The sequence below is a fragment of the Rhinolophus ferrumequinum genome, chromosome 13 (assembly GCF_004115265.2).
Source record: "Rhinolophus ferrumequinum isolate MPI-CBG mRhiFer1 chromosome 13, mRhiFer1_v1.p, whole genome shotgun sequence".
NCBI lineage: Eukaryota > Metazoa > Chordata > Mammalia > Chiroptera > Rhinolophidae > Rhinolophus > Rhinolophus ferrumequinum.
Genome location: NC_046296.1, coordinates 18980538 through 19003191, shown reverse-complemented (window position 1 = coordinate 19003191; position 22654 = coordinate 18980538). Strand labels below are relative to the sequence as shown.

The following is a 22654-nucleotide window of genomic DNA, read 5'->3' as shown; positions in this document are numbered from 1 at the left end:
ATGAACTTTACAGTTTCCCCCAGCTGCCAATGCAGACCATGCCACTAGAAATCCTCAGACTAGAAAGAGAGAAACATGTCCCAGGAAGTTTCCTGCCCATGCCACCTCATCCATCCCCTGGTCCAGCAACATAAAGAGGATTTTAAAGAGATTGTTGGTAAATTCTAGACCTGCTGTGGGTTCACTTCTCCTTATTACAGCCAAGTACTTAAAAACAGATATTATCAAATGTAAAAGGTAAAATGTTCTGAAATTTAACAAAATTACTTATGTTCAGGGACATTCATTACTAATTACAGTTCTCATAATTATTTCTAAATCTCTTCTAAGTAGAAGACTTCAGGGGACAAATCTATCAGTCTAGGTGCTAAGGCTAATTTATTCTTAACAGAAAAACAGGTTACCAGCTTGCCATGCATAATGGCTGCTCAGGGAATAAGGATTTATGACATAGAAATAAGGTCACTTTGAACTATGCTTTTAAATTTAGATTTTGGCAAGGCTTCCAAATCTAAGAAAAAGACAAGGTGAAAGGGAGTCCTTAGGAGACTTACAAAAGGGGACACTCAAGTGGAACTGGGGTAGGCTGTTCTGAGACATACGTAGGCCAATAGTCAGTGGACACCTGAAACTTAACTCAGCCCTGTAGTTCACTTTAGGGGAGGGAGTCTTTCTAGGCCTATGGATAAAATTCAGGAGTTGGGGAAGCCTCTGAAATACTAAGCAAAACATTACATGCATGTACATATGTTCAGTTTGTCTGGGAAAGGTTCACGTCTATCATCAAATTCTCAGGGGCTCCTTAAGTTTAAAAGAATACCATACTTGCTAGAGCCTTTGCAATAATGAATTCATTGCACAATGACATTCTGCATCTCTTACATCTTTGGCTGGTTTACAGTCAGTCTCCTTTAGTGATCAAAGGGGAATTAACTACAACTGAGGTTCTTATAATTCACAGAATACTGAGGGGCTGTTGCTTACTAAAAAAAATCATACATTGCTACCATTGTTATCCCTGCACACGGGATGGCAAAAATCTCTAAAGTAAACTTTTTATTATAGTGTAACACACATGCAGAAAAACACATAAATCAAAGGTGTATATTTATCAACATTATTTAATCTGGAATATTTTAAATTGTTAATGAGCAGATGATGTAGATACTACAAGAAGATAAGATCATAAATAAGACCCACACACTAGGGGTATGGTTGTATTTACAGGTTTGCTCTCCCAGCCTTAATGACACTCAAGCTCCTTATTATGGGCCATACATATACCTTTTCAGTGACAGAAGGGTGAGTGACTAGCAAATTTGGAAAGAGATGTTGCAGTGTATAGAAGAGTTTAACAGTACATACAAATCTTTGTCCAAATTGAGCTGGGTTCAAGGATTGGAACACATAAATATGTCAGACATCACTGGGTTGACAGAGTTTTCAAAAAATCTGCCCCACTTGTTTCTGTCTTCATTAGACAGATAGTCCACCCCTATTTTTTTAATTACTTTTACACTGTGTACAAGAATCTGAGATTATTCATCATCATTTCCCTTCCAGAAAAATGTTTAGCTTGTTATTTTCTCCATTTTTTAAAAAGTGATCTTTAATGACTGTAAAATGCTTTATACCCTGCCCCTTACCTGCCCATCTCTAAACTGTATATGAAGATTTAAACAGTATAAGTTGTTTAAAACGATTCTATAAAATACACCTAATTTTGCCCTGTACGCTTCCACTGTATTACTGTATCAAGGACCAAGTCTCAATTAACCACTATCTGACCCTTGTTCACTTTCTTGCCTCCCCTCCTCCTGCCAAAGTTTGCCCTTCCTGCCAAAGTTCAGCACTTCCTAGAAAAGTCTCACTGCCTGTTTGATATTGTACTTCACTTTAGTCACCAAAGGAAGAATTTACAGGTGCTTGGCCCCATCTATAAGACCATGACCGAAATCTGACCTCCTGTTACAATACGTGAACTCCTGCCCTACTGATAAGGCTGGCAGATATAAGTAGGATTTTTCAAATAATCCTTTGGGAATTTATAAGCAGCACAGCCATAAAAGGGGGGTGAATGGAAGGTCGGTTTCACTAAAAATAATAAATATTGCCATGTTTATTCAAAGTGTGCCTTCTTATCCTCCAGGCCAAAAGTTCAGATAAACACTATTGTAAATGACAAAATATTAGAACTTTTTGTTACTTCTGTTATGATCCTTCCGTTGGACACCAATAGAACTGTTTTCCCCTGTGTAAGTCCCAACCCTGATATTGTATAACACTGCCTGAAACTAGAATACTGGATTCATTTGCAGGTCAAAGGAGGGTAGTTATCTTTCAAAATCAAAAACAAACATTTATTAAGTATTATATACCATTAAGTGCTAAGTGCAAGGGCTAAAAAGATGAATAAAACATGGTACCTGCCCTAAAAGAGCTTACAGTCTATTGAGGAAAAAGAATACATATTTAGACTACTATGAAATAATATAGCAAGCACTAATAAAAACATGTACTGGGTCCTATAACAATGCAAAGGGGATGGGGGTCCACTGAGGTCAACCCAAAACATCAGGAAACATTGCTAGAGGACACAAGTAAGTAATAACTATGAATCAGTAAAATAAAAAGAAATGGGAATTCTGGCAGAAGAACACATTAGCACAGTGCATTCAGAGAACTAGAAGCATTTCATTATCATTAAAACAAGGCGGTAAGCAGCAGGAAATACAGCAGACAAGACATGGCAAACCTTCCATACTGCTATATGCTAAATTTTCTTCTTTACTTCTGTATTTTACTCCACAGACAACCAATTAGAGAATTTTAAGCAGATCGCACATATGTCAGATTTGTATAATAAATAGATTACTATCACAATAGTGAGAAGTGAGTTAGCAGCTTACGATGATATAAGTTAAAGAGAACAGTTAGGAGACTATTTCAATAATCTCACTGAGAATCTGAACTAGGGTGACCATTTTAAATTGGGAAGGATGGTATGTATGAAAACATTTTGAGATGAAGGTAACATTTGCAAGACTTGGAGATCTGAATATGATATTGAGAAAAAAGGAAGAGTTTAGTTTCTGCCTGGTAACTAGAGAGATGAGGCTGTTATTACGTCAGCTCACTGTACATGCAGACAAAGTAGATGTTTAGGGAGCTGGGTGGAGGTAACAAGCTCATTTTGAAACATACAGAGTTTGTGCTGCCTGTGGAATACCCAAAGGGTAAGGTTCAGTATACTATTATATTAAAAATTATAAAGCTCAAGGAAAAGCCGAGAAGTAGAGATACAGGTTTCAAAGTCATTAGCACTCCAAACCATTCAAGAAAGGCAGGAGAGATGGAAGAGAAGGGGAATCTGAAGGACACAAAGAAGTAGAGTTCACAAAGACCAAATCAGGTAATAACTCTCAAAAAGGTTGGTACAGAAGAAGGAAACATATTAGAAAGGAAAACAAAGGGATTAAGAGTTTTAAGGAGCAAATTATCAACAAAGTCAAAAGCAGCTGAAAGGTCCAGTAAAATACAGATTCAGGGTAGTGGGATGGACTGAAGATAAATATACTGGGTTGAAGAGAGAATGAAGAGGGAAGAAGAGACGAGTATTGGAATGGAAAGGAATGAGAGAAATAAGATTTATTTTCTCCTCAGTGTTCATTTCTCAAATTTTTTCGTAAAGTCTAATGCTAATATTAAGTATATTAGGAAATAAGAAAATATTTATGTGACAAATCTTTATATTAAGTAATCCAATTTTAAATATCTTCATCTTTAATATTATGATGACCTATCCTTCACGATACATTAATACAAATTAGTGATATGAGAACGAGGAAACAAATATAAAGAAGTGACAAATTACAGCGCCCAAAAAGCTTTAAGAAGAGTCGACCATGTAAGTTATAAATGCTCTGACTCTTCCTTTAGCAGAGGAGATATTTTAGTTATTATTTAAAGCCCCTGTAGGTCTGGAACAGCAATGTCTCAAATACAACCATGTATTTCAAAAAAAAAAAAAAAAAAAAAAGGAAGAAAGAAATAGAGTTGAGTTCTTACCACTAGTTATACCTTTTCAAATGTTGAAAACTTATGAATGGGGGAGAAGGCCTGTTTCTGCCATGTAAACAATGCCTTACTAAATTGTTACAAAAATTTATGAATAGCAAATATTTTAACATTACAGAATACCACTGTGTAGAATTTATTTTTAAAAAGACAACTCAAGGTTCTGCTGTTTAGTCTTCACAATTTAGGACAACATACTCTTTGTATATTTAAGAATATATAAATTTTAAATAATTGATAAACTTTGTATGTTGATGGCAGAGATTAGAACCTCTAGCTACATATCTATACTTTATGTCATACACTTTTTAAAATACTAATAATCAACATCAGAGATATATAACTTTTGCTAGATTAACTGCCATTTATTAAATGCTAATCATGTGCCAGAGATTGAGGTAGGCACCATTCATACAATATCTATAACTGCCCTAAGCAGGTAATTATTCTCACACTTCATGTATGAGAAAACTAAGCGTTAGGTGACTTGCCTAACACCACACAGCGAGAAAGTGTGCAAATAAATTACTTCAATACTCTTACGAATAACTATTAGAGTTCTCACTTAAGGAAAATCTGTTACAATTTCTCTGTCATAAAAGCTTACAAAAACTAGCACACATACAGTGATGAGATATAGTGCTGTCATGCTATAGTCATTCAAAGATTGTAACTTCTCTCCTGGTAGATTGTAATTTTTCAAAAGCATATGTTCTTGATTTATAAATCCTTGCTTCTCGAAACCCATTTCATGCAGAACAGAAAGTCAGTAAGTGTTTACTGAATAAGTAAATGAATAATAAGGTTAGAGCTAACTTAAGTTCAAATAAATGTACTGCATTCTTTAGCTACCGGTTATTTACTTATTCATTCAACTAATATTTATTGAGTGTCTACTGTATGCCAAGTATGATTATTGGTACTGAGTATATAACATTAAACAAACAAACTACCTGTTTTCATAGACTTTACATAAGAGGAAAAATTCACTTTATTTTGCAATTATGAGGCTTACAACAAACCTTGAAACTTGATATGAGTCAACATGGTTCTTTTTCTATAGACATTTGGCTTAAATACAACAACTGGAAACTCCCATAACCATACATACTAATGAAGAGACTAAACAAAATCAGGGAGCATGGAAGCAAGATAAGGGGGAAAGGAGAAAGTGAATGGCAAAGGAAAAATGCATGTTATATATAAAAATGCATGATTTCTAACAGGTAACTCCTATCTTATGTAACTCATTTCATAAAATAGAAAAAAGGGAGGAATGTTCAACCATTTTAATGAGGCCAATATAACACTAACTTACAAACCACATAAGGATAATACCAAAAAAAGAAAATTATAGGCCTGTGTTACTTACAACCATATATAAATACAAAAATAATGAATGAATGAATGAATGTGTAAGATTTAAATCCCACAAGATGCTAAAAAAAAAAGCAGTAATACATCCTCATCAAATTGGATTTGTCTAAAAAATGCAAAGATGGTTTAATATCAGAAATATTTACCAATAAAATTCACAACATTCATGAACTAAAGGATAAAAACCACAGAATTATTTATATCAATATATTTGGAAAACAAATTCAATAAAATTCAACACACATTTATGTTTTTATTAAAAGATTATCAGAAGTCTAGGAATAACTAGATGAATATTTACCGAAAACCTAGTGCAAACATCAGTGAAGGGAGAAAATAGAGATACATTCTCTTTGAGATTAGAAATCAAACAAGGATGTCCACTATCACCTTACTAAACGACAAAGTAATGATGATCCTGGTAAATACAATAAGACAAAAAGGACAATGAGATATATGGACAGAAAGAAAAGAAACAAAAGTCAATATCTACAGACGTGATCAATTTTACAGAAAACTTACCATAAATTAAAAAAAAAAACTATAATAAAAGAGTTAAGCAAGCTTGCCAGAATTAAGGTTAAATTACAAAAATCAACAGTGTTCCTCAATATTAGCAATACCTAATTCAAAAATAAAGTAGAAAATAACTAAAACTATAAGTATTTTGTTATTAAACTAACACAGAATGTCCAAGACTATTAATATGGGGGGAAAAAACTCAATTAAGTAATTTAAAAGTCAATCTTATTCTTTCATGAATAAGATGACTTAGCATTATACAATTGTCAATTCTTCCCAAAATTTATCTATAAATTCAATCAATGTAAATTAAAAGTCTAAAAGGATTTTTTTTTTATGAACTCAAACTGATTCTAAAATATATATTGAAACATAAAGGTCTATAAATAGTGAAAGCAATTTAAAAGGGGAGAAATGAGAAGGGACTTCTTTTATCATGTACGTAGATATATTACAAAACCAAATAAAACAAACTATAGCGAAAAAAAGATTTGTGTAAAAATGGATATTTAGTGTATGCCAGAGGTACTACCAGGAATCACTAGTGATATACAAATTATGCAGTAGATAGCATTGGTAAAACTGAATTCATCATATAGAAAACAAGTAAGTGGGATTTCTACCTCAAACTATATACAATGCTGAACCCAAGATAGATCAAAATCAAAATGTGAATGGTAAAATGTTAAAGGAAATATAAGAGGAATGCTCTATGACCTAGGAATAGAGAGAGGGGAATTTTTTTAAAAACACAAGATGAAAAAATACAAACTATGTATAAGGTTAAAATTGATGGATTTGAATACATCAAAACCAAGGGTTTCTATTTCATGAAAAGTAACATAGACATAGTTTGGAGTCGGGAAGCAAACTGGAAAAAAGACATCCTAAACTGTCAATATCTATAATATATAAGAAATATCTGAAATTTCTCTTCCAGCAAAAAGGAAAACAAACAAACAAACAAACAAGAAATCCAATACAAAATTGAACAAAGATTAAAGATAGGTAGTTCAGAGAAGATAAATCTTAAATGATTATATTAGCAAGTCTATAAAGAGAAGCACAATGAGCTGGGAAAACTGGACACATACACACACAAAAATAAAATTGAAATTGGACCACCTTCTTACTCCATATACAAGAATAGGCTCAAAATGAATTACAGAGTTAAGTGTAAGATCCGAAACCATAAAATTCCTAGGAGAAAACATAGGCAGTAAACTCTCCAGTATTGCTCCCAGTAATATTTTTTTCTGATATATCTCCTCAGGCAAGGGAAACTAAAGACAAAATAAACAAATGGGACTACATCAAACTAAAAAGTTTTTGCACAACAAAGGAAACCATCAATAAAACAAAGCCATCCTATTGAATGGGAGAAGATATTTGCCACCATACATCTGATAAGAGCTTAATATCAAAAATTTATAAAGAACACATACCACTCAACAGCCCCCCCCAAAAAAAAAAACAATCTAATTAAAAAATGGACAAATGTCCTGAATCCATCCACATTTCTCGAAAGAGAACGTACAGATGGTCAATAGACATATAAAAAGATGCTCAATCTCACTAATCATCAGAGAAATACAAATTCAAACCATAATGAGATACCACCTCACACTTCTCAGAATGGCCATCATCAATAAATCAACAAACAGCAAGTATTGGAGAGGATGTGGAGAAAAGAGAACCCTTACGAACTGTTGGTGGGATTGTAAAATGGTGCAGCCACTATGGAAAACAATTTAGAGGTTCCTCAAAATATTAAAAATAGAACTACCTTATGACCCAGCGATTCCACTTCTGGGTATTTATCCGAAGAAATTCAAAACACTAATTTGAAAAGATACGTGGACTCCTATATTCACTGCAGTGCTATTTACAATAGCCAAGACATGGAAGGAACCAAAATGCCCATCAATAGATGATTGGATAAAGAAGATGTGGTACATACATACAATGGAATATTACTCAGCCATAAAAAGAAATGAAATCTTACCATTTGCGACAACATGGATGGACCTAGAGGGTATTGTGCTAAGTGAAATAAGTCAGACAGAGAAAGACAAATACCACATGATCTCACTTATATGTGGAATCTAAAAAACCAAAATAAGCAAACGAACAAAAAAAAGAAACAAACTCATAGATACAGAGAACATAATGATGGTTACCAGAAGGGAAGGGGGTTGTGGGGCTGGGTGAAAAAGGTGAAGGGATTAACGAGTACACATTGGTAGTTACAAAATAGTCATGGAGATATAAAGTACAGTATAGGGAATATAGTCAATAACATTGTAATAACTATACATAGTGCCAGGTAGGTCATATACTTATGGGGGTAAGGGGGTTACTTCATAAATCATATAAATGAAAAACCACTATGCTGTACACCTGAAACTAATATAAAATAATATTGAATGTCAACTATAATTGAAAAATTTTTTTAATAAATTTTTAAAAAGAGAAGCACAATGTTACCAGTAACCAGAAAAATGTAAATTGTAACAAAGACCTACCATTTAATATCCATCAGGTTAGCAGAAATTTAAAAATTAGTGAAATTAAGTAATATATACCTATGACCCCCAAATTCCACCGTAGGTATAGAAACCATAGACACAGACACAAAGTCTATAAAGAGTATTGTTTGTTACAGAAGGATGTTAGAGGCAATTTAAGTGTTGATCACCAACGTAACAGATAATTAAAAACAGCAAATACAAACCATCAATTAACTATCATGCCTCTCAGAAGTGAGAGGCAATGAGCTAGATATACAGATGCTAACAAGGACAGATGTTACAAATAGTGCTAAATAAAAAATATAGGAAACAGAACTAGATCCATAGACAACCTCATTTGAGTAAATTAAAAACACCTACATATACAAAATCACTATATACTTTTCAAGATCATAAATACAACCATGACCATATATTAAACATATTAGAGTTAGCTGGGGATGAAAGACAAGTGGGCTTATGGATAGGAGATGAATGGAAAAAAACATGATAATATAAAATATAAAAGGGGGCCTTGTATGAAATGATGATAATAGTGTCACAAGCGAAGATATATATGATTTATTTAATTTTCTATACATTAGATTGAAAACAAATTGTTTACTTATTTTAGATGTCTTGATACAACTCTATATCCTGCTTCACCTTTATATAACAAGGAATGACAGATAGAGAAAAGGAATGGAGAGGGAGAAAAGACGGAGTGGGAAAGAGAGGGAATTGGTGAGCAAGGAGAAAAGAAAACAGAGGAGATGAAGCTACCAGGTCTTTTCTCAAACTAATGGAGATCACTACAAAATACCGCATGCCATAAAGTCCACAAACCAGCCCCAAAATGTCTGGAGTAACGACTAAATGACACTATGTTAAATAGATGAAGAAAGAAAAGGGGTAACAGACTGGGCAACGACATATACTCACACATATTTAAATACAACCTAGAAACTTCACAGAACTTTTCTATTAAAAAATATCAATAATGGAATTCTCTCATCAACTTATCTTTGATGATATTTTAGCTTCATAGTTTCATTTTTTTTAATGGATTTTGTGTGTGTCTGCATGTACATGTACTACCACGATGGAGATAGAGCCATTTCTTAGAATATCAATAACACCCCCAAAAAGTTACCCCCAGAGAGGTTCCTCTTTCCATATGCTTTGTATGACAAAAGGTATAGCTATCATCAGGAATAAAAAGTATTTTTACAAATGTTATTTTAATATGTAAAGAGACTATTATAATTTAAATAACTATATTATTAAATTAGGAACAGAAATCTGAATGCATGTGAATATTTTTAGGTATAATCTAATGGTGTGTTGGTGACTGACAGAAATTAATGTTACTAGTTATAGCATATTACATCGCAAATATAAATAAAAGATTCAAGAAGAAAGGGTTATTTTTTATAATACTCCTTAAATAATAGTTTATCTTTACTTTCTCTTAATAATAAACAGAAAAACTAGCAAAAATGAGAAAGCACAGTTTGAATTCAATATACACCTTTAGAAGGCAGAGCCAGATAAAAACTCACCAGGACAGAATATATATGTAGACATCGATAAACAGGAGAGAAATCCACCAAATCTTGGGCCCCAGGTACCTGCAAAACAATCAAGACTGTCACAAAATATTCAAACAAAGTTATTAACAATAATAACTGCATTCATTTTTACTACTCGAGTGTTAAAAAAAAAAAAAAAGACCAGCTCTAGCTTCTAAGAGAGAAACACAAACGAAACAAACCATGTTCCCAGAAACCTAGTTTTGGTATTTTAGCTATGGGGTTAATAAACTGCCAATATCACCAAGGCTGGGACACAGAACAGAAGGATGAATAGCACAGAGGGGTAACAGATGTCACTATTCCTGCATCTGTTTCTAGAGATACATTTTGGGCCGTGGGCCTACAAAGGGAAAAGAAGAAGGTGGGAATGTGACTTTGAAAACTTGACATGGGCTTCTTAGACACATGGTAGTCTACATAAAAAATTATATTTCAATGGTCAAAACAGAACTTGCCAAAGGATGAACTAAATGGTCTGCCAGCCAACTTCTGAAGAACATAAGAATTAGTGAACATTTAAGTAAGAATGCAATCAAACTGCAGAAATATGATAGGAAGAGGGGAGGAGATCATGGAAAAGATAAGATAATGAATGGAAAAGCCAAACCTATAGGTAATACCAGCAAATTGTAATATGAACAATGCATATAGATTAAACCTAGACATCAAAAAAGAAAATAAAACAAAAACCATCAGGTAAGAACTGGTGTATAGTCACAGGACTAAAACAGATTTGTTATATGGCCTGACGATGAGTAAGTCACAATTTACTTTAGCCTCAATTTCCTCAACTAAAAAAGGAAACTATCAGGGCGGCCGATTGGCTCAGTTGGTTAGAGTGCGGTGCTCATGGCACCAAGGTCACCAGTTCGATTCCCACATGGGCCAGTGAGATGCGCCCTCCACAACTTGACTGGAAAAAAACAACTTGACTTGGTGTTGATGGGTCCTGGAAAAACACACTGTTCCCCAACATTCCCCAATAAAAAATTTTTAAAAAAAAAAAAGGAAACTATCAGTTGATCTATAGAAATTTAATAAAAATGAAAGGTGACACTGAAACTAAACATTGAATAAAACAAAATATAAAAGACAATTACATAAAGAATTTTTGAAAAAAAGACCTAGCTAAAGTTGTTACCATAACACTGGTAATTGTAAAGTTCATCAGACTATAAGCAGCAGGCACATTACATTGGGTTGGGCTGATTTATGACAAGGTCAGTTTCTTTCATTTCATAAAGTAAGTCTCATTTCTTCTTTTGAGACATAGCTTCTTCACCAAGATGCTTTTCCTAATGAAATCTACTCATTCTACAATTCAACTTACTTCCTTTTCCCTCCAAACCATCACATCTCTATATTTATTGGTTCAAAGTTAGTGACGATCTTGTTCTTTTGCTTTGCATCCCTGAAGGCAGAGATTAAATCTTATGTTTAAAAATCTCATAGTGCTGTATATATTCTATAAGCGCTCGAAACAAACTTTTATGTGAATCCAAACAAACTTTTATGTGATCTTAAGGTACTCAAGATCCTATACCATGGCCCAAGCATAGTTTTAGGGGGGAAAAAGCCTCCAGAAGTGTTAGTAGGCATTGCAAAATTAGAGAAAACAGTTTAGGGCAGAAGCACAGGTAGTTCATGAAAAAGCAAGATTAAAAAGCACACAGAAATTTTAACTTTAAGAATACAAACGGTCACTCATTTTCATGTTATGAACATAAAAAGAGGCAACGAGTGATCATTTTGGGCACGTGTATTTGAGACGACCACAATATTAAAGCATCTTTACGGCCTCCCTTCTTTGACTGCAAATGGAGATGTGAAGGAAATTTACTTTCTCTTGCCATAAAACCAGAACAGTGAAAACAACAGCTAAGCGAAACACAGTCTCAAAAGAAAAATAGAAACTTTTCATACAATTGTAATAGTATTTAAACTACATAAAAATTAAACATGCATATAAAAAAAAGACAAGAAAGAAACATGCAAAAAGAACTGATCTGTATAGGGTATGAAACTTTTTTCTTTCATTTAGAATTAATGATTATAACGTTATTTATTATAAATATACATTTACAAAAATGTTAAGGAATTTCTCTTACCTAATTTTGAATAACAAATTCAATTACAACTTTGTTTATGTTCTTCTTTGTGCACTTTATTTATTTTGTTTTGCTCTGACTCAGAGCCATAGTTTCATTCAAAAGGAAACCACTTCTAGCCACGGGTCAGACAGAGCCTTGGCCCTTTCACAGGTCAGACCCAACCTTGTAGAATGAGCATGCACATTAGGGGACAGTTTCCCTACAAACCTGTGATGAACAAGCTAATGGGGCCCCTTACTAATGGGCTAATAAGACTAGTTTATCTGGGCCAACTAAAAAACATATGTTTAGACAGGAGGCAAAGGCCTTTCCCGTCATCTGCACCAAATATTTACAACCAAAGCTATTGTCTGTGAGGCTGTCTTGCCATCATCATACGCGGTTTCAAACTGTTTCAAGTGTCCTGAGCTGGAAGTATCGGCTTTGCTATTTCTTAGCCTCTGAAACCGTAAATCCTCCTAAGCCCATAACTGGCGGCTTTGATAGCAGTACACAGAAATCCAGAGGAGGAAAGATGGAGCAAAACGCGACTTCAGTTCCCAAACTGTCTCTCCGCCCCCAAAATAGCCTGCTATTTAGAAGTCATGTTTCCTCCGCGCTCCCCTCTGTGGGAACAGCAGGAGCTTTCTGAGGAGCCCAGAAGAGTGCTGTGAGGGGAAAGGTATGAGAAGCATGCACTGACTCATGTTGCTTTGGGCGAGATGTGTTTTCTCTGCTTCCACTAATGAAAAAGAATCACATCTAGGGAAAGGCGAAAGGAGAGCAACCGACACTGTACGTGAAGGAATGCTACACGTTTGGAAGGATAAGCAATGAACTTTCAAAAATCTAAATAAATGGGAATGGGGGGGGGGAAACAAAAGGCAGTTTTTTCAGACGCACAGAAATAGGTCTGTTTTAAGGTCCACCTTTTGCTCCCCGTTCAAAATGCTAAATCTCTGTCCAATCTGTCTTCATTCTTCTTCCCCTCCTTTGCCCCTCCTTCCCCTCAAGTGGCAAGAAGGATTCAAGCAGGTTTAGGTTTCAGCCAGGGCAGAGGGAGGGGTCCAGGGACACTTTCCTAAGCTAACAATGACTGTCTCTAATGGTTTCTGTCTCCTAACAAAAGCCATGACTCCGTTGTTATCAGCTTCATCTAATTTTTCCTTTCCAAAGTAAATAACACAGCCCTTGCATTTTACACATGTCCAAGTTTGACAAATCATTATCGACTGAGACTATAACTGATAAGAGATAACTTTGTGGTAGGACGTTGTCATTTCCTCTCATAAGGGCTTTCTTTCTGAGATACAGAAACATGATTAAAATAGTTAAACATTTCCTCTGCCTGGCAGTCAGGAACTCAAGACATTAAGATACTGGAGTCTGCATTTTTCTAGTTCAAATAGATCTATGAAGATACCAATAGTAGCCACAAACGGTATATTCAAGATTATTCTGCTTTTTTAACTAGTTGTTTTCCTTATGAATTCACATGAAATAATTTCATCACCAAGGACAGCAGCTGCCTAATTTCCTATATAGTTTCTGAATGGAGAGCATTAATGCCTTCTGTCAGTTCAAACCTCTTTTTATTTTCAGAGAGGAGCAAATAGTAGGTAAGATTTTAGATTCTGTAACTAAGAAATCTATGCCTCAGAGCATGTTATAATATTATATGTATTAAGGTATTAAAATAACAGATAAATAATATTCTAGTAAAAGTTATCTAGTTAACTAGTCCAGTTATCTAGTAAGGATAACTGGATTATAACATTCAGAGGTAGAAATCATGAGGGCAACTACTATATTCTACAATCACACAACCACAGCCATTAGAGACTATGTATCACCAGGTACCAATACATATGGCTAATCTGTTTCAATATGACTCTTACATTTGTATGATAAATATTAACAGCTCCATCAAAGCAATACTTCTTAATTATTCTCTGTACAATATTTGTTGTTAAATAGCATTATAGCCTATCAATACGCCAGCTATCAGGTGCTGCCACTATATAGATGACTAAAAAGAGTCTGGAGACAGAGGAAGCTATAAAGTAAGAAAAGTAAATTTATAAATAGATTAGTTAAAGGTACCCTGAAAAAAATAGTCTTAGAAGCCACTGCAGACAATATATATTGGGAAAGATGTAAAAATTCAAAGAAGAAATGGGAATATTAGACAGTCAAAAAGAAAAGAAACATTAACATTTCTGATTATAAAAATTCTTGCAAAACACAGGATTTGACTTTCATGATGTTTTTCTTCTTCTCTAATACATCTTAGTTCAGGTCAAAGGAAGTCTCCACAAATGGAAAGGTTAATGGTTAAGTTCCTCTCATAGAGAATAAGGAAAATGACAGGGATACAAAGTACAGCATAGGGAAGATAGTCACTAATACTGTAATAACCGTGCATGGTGCCAGGTGGATACTAAACATCACTGCGATCGCTTCATAAGTTATGTAATTATCCAATCACCATGCTGTACATCTGAAACTAATATAATATCGAATGTCAACTGTAAAAATTGAAAAATAAATAAATATATATGCTTCTTATTTTTACTTACAACACAAAATGCCAGCAAAGATTAATAACTGATCTGTATTAAAAATAAACATTCTACAAACGAAAAATAAGGGAAATGCCATTATTTATTTTAAAATCTAAATCTCCTATTTAAAATTAAACAATTTTAAATAAATAATGGCATTCAAGTGTTAACAGATAGAATCATTTAATATTTTTATAACACCCCCTGCGTTGGGAGTTAGTAGCTATTTCTACTATTTTAAAAGATTCACTAGTGAACGGAGGCAGGAAAAAAAAAAATGTATCTGCAGGTAACAGCCTGATACATCTACCTGCTTTACCACTGGGTAAGCCTATCATTAGGAAAGGAGGAATAGGAATACTCGCCTCCCTCCACTCAAGAAAAGTAGCAAATGTACTGAGAAATTTACCTGCGCTGCTGATAAAGATAGTACGTGAAAACAGAAAATGCATTAGTTTGCTCTAGCCCTATTGTTCACACAGCTGTCCCAGGACACACACAAACACACACACACCATTTATTTTTCTGTTATGAAATCTTCCAAAGTAGGTGGATCATCCAAAAAGAGTATGACAGAAGTTTGTAAGGAATGTAGATATTTTTCTCACTAATTATTTGAGTCATTCTCCTTCTTGAAAATACTTTTGATTACCACTTTACACAAAACAGTTTCTCGGTATTGGTAAATGAATGCAGGGACTTGGTGCCCATTTCTGAGCATTAGTTGGATCTCTAGTCATTAAAATGTACCAGGCATCTTTCTGAAAGGAGAAAACAACAAATGATTAGCTAAAGAAGCATTGCCTCTGCATTCAGAGGACTGATTGCAACTGCCCATATTATGTCTGGGAGCCAGGAAATACCTGGGAAACATTTTTCATCAGTGTACTTTTCTGTCCTACTTTGCTTCCAAAATGTCAGACAAAAGAAGGGTTCGATTCATGCAGACATAAGCTTTCACAAGGCTGGACTGAACATCACCAACCAACAGACCAACACACTAGAAGGCCTAAGATTCTAAGGGACTAGAATTAGCAAAACTATAAAAAATTTTCTAAGCCTTTGAACATATAAGAATTCCCTGACCAGAGCCCCATCCTAAAAAGTACAAGATTTTGCAATTGAGCTTCTCACAAATTATTAGGATGCTTCCTGGGAAATACCTAAATCGATTACCACTGAATTCACTCAAGTGTTTGCACTAAGTAAAAGAAAATAAGAAAAATTACCATTTCTCTTTACTGAGATACTGCAAAAAATCTTGTGGCCAAAATCAAAAGACAGTCCCTCAAGAATTCTCTGCTTGAAGCTGAACACTAGGGAAATAAAAATTCAACTGGTCTTTACTTAACAATGGTCCACTATATGCTAAGAAACTCTAAACTGTTAGGGGAAAAAAAGGCAATTTAGAACTAACTATGGTGTTAAGTATAAAAGTTTTGAGAGGTGGAAAAATTAAGGTAATCAAAATCATAGAAAATGTTATACTATAGGTAAAGAATTAATATCCCCTAATATATAAAGAACTCATTAAAATTGAAGGAAAAATACCCAAAATCCTTAGAAAAATGGGCAAAAGATAGGAACAGAAAGTTTACTGAAAAAAGATAATACAAATAGTCCTCAAACTTATAAGATACTACATTTCACCCACAGTAATAGCAATGCACATGAAAAGTATACAGAGATACCATTTCTCATCTATGCAACTGGCAAAAATTCAAAAGCTTCATACTCTTTAAGGAAGCTGTCAAGAAATAGGCACCTCATACCTGCTGGAGGGGGAAGACATAGAAAAAGATACAACCTGTATGAAGCAGAATTTGACATTGTCTAACAAAACGACACATGCATTTATGCCCTTGCACCAACAATACTGCCTCTAGGAACCTATGCAGAACATGTGCCTTTGACAATATGGAAAACAATTCTCAGGTTTTGGAGGTTTATTTTGAAACTGTTTTTTATAGTTTTAAGGTGTTTTACATATAGTCAAATGCACCCTTTCTAGTGAACAATTCAATGAGTTCTGATAAATCCATATAGCCCTGTGTACATCACCACAATCTAGATTTAAAAAGTTCCAACACCCCCAAAAATTCCCTCATGCCCCTTTGTAGTCAAATTGTTCCCTGATGCCCAGCCTTTGGCAAACACTGATCCATTTTATGTCCCTGGAGTTTTGCCTTTTCAGGAGTGTCACATAAATAGACTCATATGGTATGTAGCCTTTGAATCTGGCTTCTTTCATTCAGCATACTGCATTTGAGGCTCATCTGTGTTGTTTCATGTGTTTATAGTTCATTTCTTTTTATTTCAGTGTGATATTCCAGTTATGAATATACCACAGTTCATTTATTCCTTCACCCACTGAAGGACACTTGGGTTGTTTCTACTTTCTAGCCATGCATGAATGATGTTGCTATAAGTATTCAGGTATGGGTTTTTGTGTGAACATAATGGGTAAATATCTAGGAGTGAGACTGGTGGATCATACTATATATGGTAAGTGTATGTTCAACTTTATAATACATTACCAAACTTTTTCCCAGAGTCTGTACCATTAGGCATTTTCACTGCAATATATAAGAATTCCAGTTGCTTTGCAATCTGCCAGTACCTGCTATTGTGTTCTTTTTTTAGCTAATTCTAATAGCTGTGTAGTTGAAACACTATATTTTAACAGGAAAATACTGAAAATCGTTAACTATCTACACATAGGAGATTGGCAGAATAAACTATGGTACATTCAATTAATGGAGTACTATCCAGCAACAAAAGTAGAATCAGAAAGATTTCTATGAACTGAAATGGAATAATTTCCAGGATATAGTTTTAGAATAAAATAAAATACAAAAAATATGTATGTATTATGCTATTAACAGTGATGTTGTGTAAGGTATGAGGAAGGGGACAGACACACACACAAAGGATACTGATTACTTTCAAAGAATGGGTAGGAGCAGAGCGGGAGGGATAAAGATAAGAATGGGATTTCACTGAATATATCTTCTTATATAATTTTGCCTTTTGAACCATGTTCATATTTCACATAGTCAAAAAAAATAATGACAAAGGAACTCTAAACAATAATACAAAAAGAAACAAATAAACCTAATTATATATCAATGTGGTAACAATCACACAAAAGGAGAAACAAGCCAACAAATATTTGAACACAATACTCTGAGCTATACAGCCCCAGTGGGATTTATCGTAGGATAAAAAGAACTGAAAAGAAATCTTGAACTTAGTAAGTCTACTGCTCTTAGTGATATTTGCAAAGCAATTCTGTAACTATTTTGTTTGTGATATATGATTAGGCAAATGAATACATATATTGACACTCTGGGACCCAGAATTCTTAGAGATACAAATCTGGAATAGGAGAAGAGGAAGACTTGTGATATCAGGTTGAAACTAGAAGCATCAGTTTTAACTCATGATTTAAAAAAATGTCTATGTGTTGGTGTAGCATGTGCATCTTAGCTCTGTCCACAAAGGAGCATACCTAATGCTTACATCTCAGTTTCTAAATATCATCCTCCAGTGAAGATATAGCAGATTCTGGGGCTGGGGCAGAACCTGGAGTGAACCAGGAGAATCTTGTGCCAGGAAAAAAAAAAAACAAAAAAAACCAGAAGTAGTCAAAAATTGATGGAGACATATCAAAGGATAATGGATGAGACACACACTGACCAAATTTGGAACAATTAGAGAATCAAAATGAAAGAAAAAAATGGAGTATAATCCATTGTATATAAAACAAGAATCCATATGCGAATAATAACACTAAAACAAGAGAGGAAAGGAAAGTTCTTAATAGAAGAATGCCAACTAATCAATGTCAAAGAAGTGATAAAAATAGAAAAATCACTACTTCTCAATCACCACAGTAACACATGATGCAGAAGAGAATCATCAGTGAATTCTAAACAATGGGTGAAATACTGTTAGGGAACAGGATAGTTACATGGTCTAAAAGTATCACTCCACAGATCACTTATAAATTACAATGAGGGAAAGGTACCTTTACAGTGGAGAAATCTGATAGATACCACCTTAACCAATCGTGTACCTCCTGATGCGATGCACTGAAAAGAACATAATAATACTCCTAGAGTATTCCTGCCAAAAATGATGAAACTTAACCTGATCATGAGGATAAACCAGCTGTACCTACAGAGAGAGGAATATTAAAGGACAAAAAACAGGCATAAAAATTAAATGCAATCTGTGATACCTGCCTGGATATGACTTCAGGAAAAATAAAAGAAAACATCTTCTATAAAAGGCATTATTGGGACAACTGGGGAAATTCGTATGTGGGTTGTATATTAAGTGGCAGCATTGTATCGATGTTAAATTGCCTGAGTGTGATCACTGTATTGTGGTTGTGAAGGAGAATGTCATTCTCAGGACTCTACAGGTGGCTGTATTGTGAGTTCAGATACGATGAATGAAGTATGACACTTTCTTTCAAAGGGCTCAGCTTTGTGGGGGGGAGGTGGAAACATATGTTCTTTGATTCTTTCAAAATTGAATTTTTAAGAGAGAGAGGGATCATGTGAAATTTTAATAAGTGGAGTATTTAAGTAAAGGTTGTATGATATTCATTTTACTGTTCTTGTAACTTTTCTGAAGATTTAAAATTCTTCAAGAGAAAAATATAGTTTTTTAAAAGAGGGTAATACAGAAGAGGTGAGAATGAACTAGTCTTCAGGGCAAAGTAGAATGAGATATTTTAGACAAGGGGCTGGGGGAAGGAACACACTCCCTAGTTGGGGTAACTAGCCACTTAGCACAGAGTGAAGCAGGTAGTTAAGTAAGCAATGAGTATATAAAGGAGAAATTCTAGGAGGTCTGAAAAGGCAGGTAGATGTTTTGAATTGAGGCAAGTAATTTCAAAATGACAAGACCTTTATACTATCACAAAAATGAAAAAAATTTAAAAGATCTTAAATCAATGTTAGCCATAATATATATTTGCCAATAACAAATAGACCTGAAAGATCAAACAATGGGAATAAGAAACCCATAACAGGCAGTCTAAGGCATGCCATAATGTTTTCATTCAACTTTCTAATTGGTCTTTATTGCCATTTGATTATATGTATGGGTATCTACTTTTCATTTGACCGTACGCGTATTTTTCAGCTTTGGTAGATCAGCTTTCTTTAAGAATAGAAGTAAAACACTCAAAGCCTACAGAAGGCGGTAAACATTAGGAATAAGGGAAGTAGGTCAGCATTTTAAATTGTATTCTCTGAATATACATACTGTTACTCATTTTTCAAAAAGACTACAGTCTCATCATTTTTTTCATTCCTGTGGCCCTATCAGTCTACCTTCCCTTTTGCCATTTTTTATTAGAGACTCAATGCAACTAATAACATATTCCCCTCGATGACAGCACAGATGTGATAATCAATGCAATTGCCAATGTGTAGACACACCAGGAATTGGGGTTTAGTGGAAAAACCATATCCCGGTGGCAACATCGCTACTCAGGGTGAGTCTATTACTACCATCCTTACAAAGAGCCTAAGTTGGAAATACAGATTTTTATGTGAATTCAATTGACTTTTAAAAGTTGGCAACTAATTTTTAAAATTTGTAAGCGCTGTGCAAGCCAACAAGCATCTTGCAAGCTGTTTGTGGTCCATGGGCTGCCAATCTGTAACCTCTGATTTAAACTCTCAAGTTCTAAGGGCATCCTTGATTTCACTTTAGTTTACTGAGAAATGATCTATTTTCTGTTACCTTCCTGTTAACAGGAAGTTTTGCAAAAAACAATTTGAAATTTGGGTCAAATATCCTAACATGAATTCTTCACAAACAATCTAACATAAATTAATTATTGCCATTTTTATAGGTGAGAAAAGAGATGCTTAGAGAAATGTGTCATGATTTGCTCCAATAGCATAAAGCTGACAAAACTTATACCTTCTAAATACAAATCTTGTATTCTTTCTGATTGCCTTGTGCTATAGACTGAATTGTGTCACCCCCAAAATTCATATGTTGAAGCCCTAACACCCAATGTGATTGTTTTGGAGACAGGGCCTTTAAGGAGGTAACTAAGGTTAAACGAAGTCATGAGAGGGGCCCTAAATACAATAGGACTGGCGTCCTTATAAGAACAGGAAGACACACCAGGGGCAAGCACAGAGAAATGGCCATGTGAGGACACAGCAAGAAGGCAGCCATTTGCAAGCCCAGGAGAGAGGCCTAAGGAGAAACAAACCCTGTGGCACCTTGATCTTGAGACTTCCAGCCTCCAGAACTGTGAGAAAATAAATGTCTGTTGTGTAGTTAGCGTCACAATCTGTGGTATTTTGTTATGGCAGCCCTAGCAAACAAATACATATTGTTACCTCACAATTAGTACAACAATCATTAAGACATCTCATAAAGCTTTGTATTACACGACATTTGTATTTAAATTAGCAATGTGATCCTGTTAATTCCATATTTCAAAAGAGGCACCAAAATCTTGACAGCTAAACCTGAGGTGTCTCATTTAATCACATTTATCTTTTCTGACCTATACTCTATGAAGATCTGTATGAACACGGTGACTACTGCTCTCTAACAGTGTGTAAGCAAATAAAGAAAGAGACCAACTAGAATATGAGCTGTGCCATAAGTGTGTTACAATGAAGTGTTCTAAGAAGGCAGAAGCTCTGCAGTAACCTAGAAACAAAGAAGATATCAAGACTCTACTTTTAAAAACTATTTCTTACTCCATACTGCTGTATTTGAGCAGAGTTTTTTTGTTTGCAGTAGAGGGTGTTTATCGTCCATGCAAATATACATCCTCAAAAACTACATCAACTTTTTCTAACCTTCATTCCAAAAAAAAAAAAAAAAAAAAAGCACGCAGCCATAATGGCTTAATAATAACTAATACATAATGATAGCATTGTGTGTCCCGAGTACTGTGAAAACAGCATTATATACATTATTTCAGTCAATACTCACAACGACCCTCCCCCCCAGGTACTATTGTCCTCGCAAATAATATCTCACTTTACAGGGTTCTTTGTATTTTACCTTCAAATGTCTCATAAAATTATATTCTTAATGAATCTAGATCCATAAATACATTCTCTATCTAAAATGTTCACTATTTCTAAAAATATTTTCTTAAGTCCTATCTAGACATTTACAGAAGAGCAATTACATCTGTACATAGCACAAGATGATATAGAGATTCAAACCAAATTCCTGAAATCATAAATATTTCCATTAAAACTCGATTAAGTTAAGTTGTAATCAAAAATGGCCAAATATCAGCAGTTTATATGGTTCGACTTTAACATATGACATGTAAAGGAAAAACCTCACCTTAAATAAGGTGAGCCTTTCCTTAGCTTAGACAAATATGAAATACAGATAGAGTTTTATGGGGGAATACTTTTCCTGCAACACTTTTCAACAATCAAGAGACTAACTCCTGCACTCGGTTCAAAATGTGAGTTGATTTTTCGTCCAACATACCAATTTACTACTGTGACTTCATCTTCAGTTCCAGGTTTTTCCCATCTCTGACATGACTTTTATTTCAGTTTAAGAATATATTAATTATCTATTTACCATGTGCAAAGCTATGGTCTAGATATTTGGGATTTCCTACCCATCTCATTCTATGGTCTCCTATAAAGTGTCATCAAACTGAAGACATGGTAAATAGCTTACAAATATCATTCGACTCAAAAGTCGAATACTTCCATTAAGAGCATTTTTAAAAAATTGTAAAAAGGTCTTCCTTTAGAAAACAAAAAATTCCGAAACTTAAGTATGTTAAATCAGAATCAAAATTTCATCAACAACAACGCTGGTAATCTATTATAATCAACAGATTTTAGAAAGCAAAGTATAACTTTCTCTTCGAAGGCTACATTCATTGTTGGAAA

The 22654-nt window shown here is 34.4% G+C and overlaps 1 protein-coding gene across 3 annotated transcripts in view; it reads right to left on the bottom strand.

Moving 5' to 3' along the window:
- The window catches only part of EXOC6B (exocyst complex component 6B), a 584188-nt gene that overhangs the window by 329055 nt on the left and 232479 nt on the right, over positions 1–22654 (bottom strand). For all 3 annotated transcript variants that reach the window (XM_033124336.1, XM_033124337.1, XM_033124335.1), the window contains exon 8: positions 10049–10117. In XM_033124336.1, the coding sequence (XP_032980227.1) occupies positions 10049–10117 (69 nt within the window). The remainder of the gene's footprint in view (positions 1–10048; positions 10118–22654) is intronic.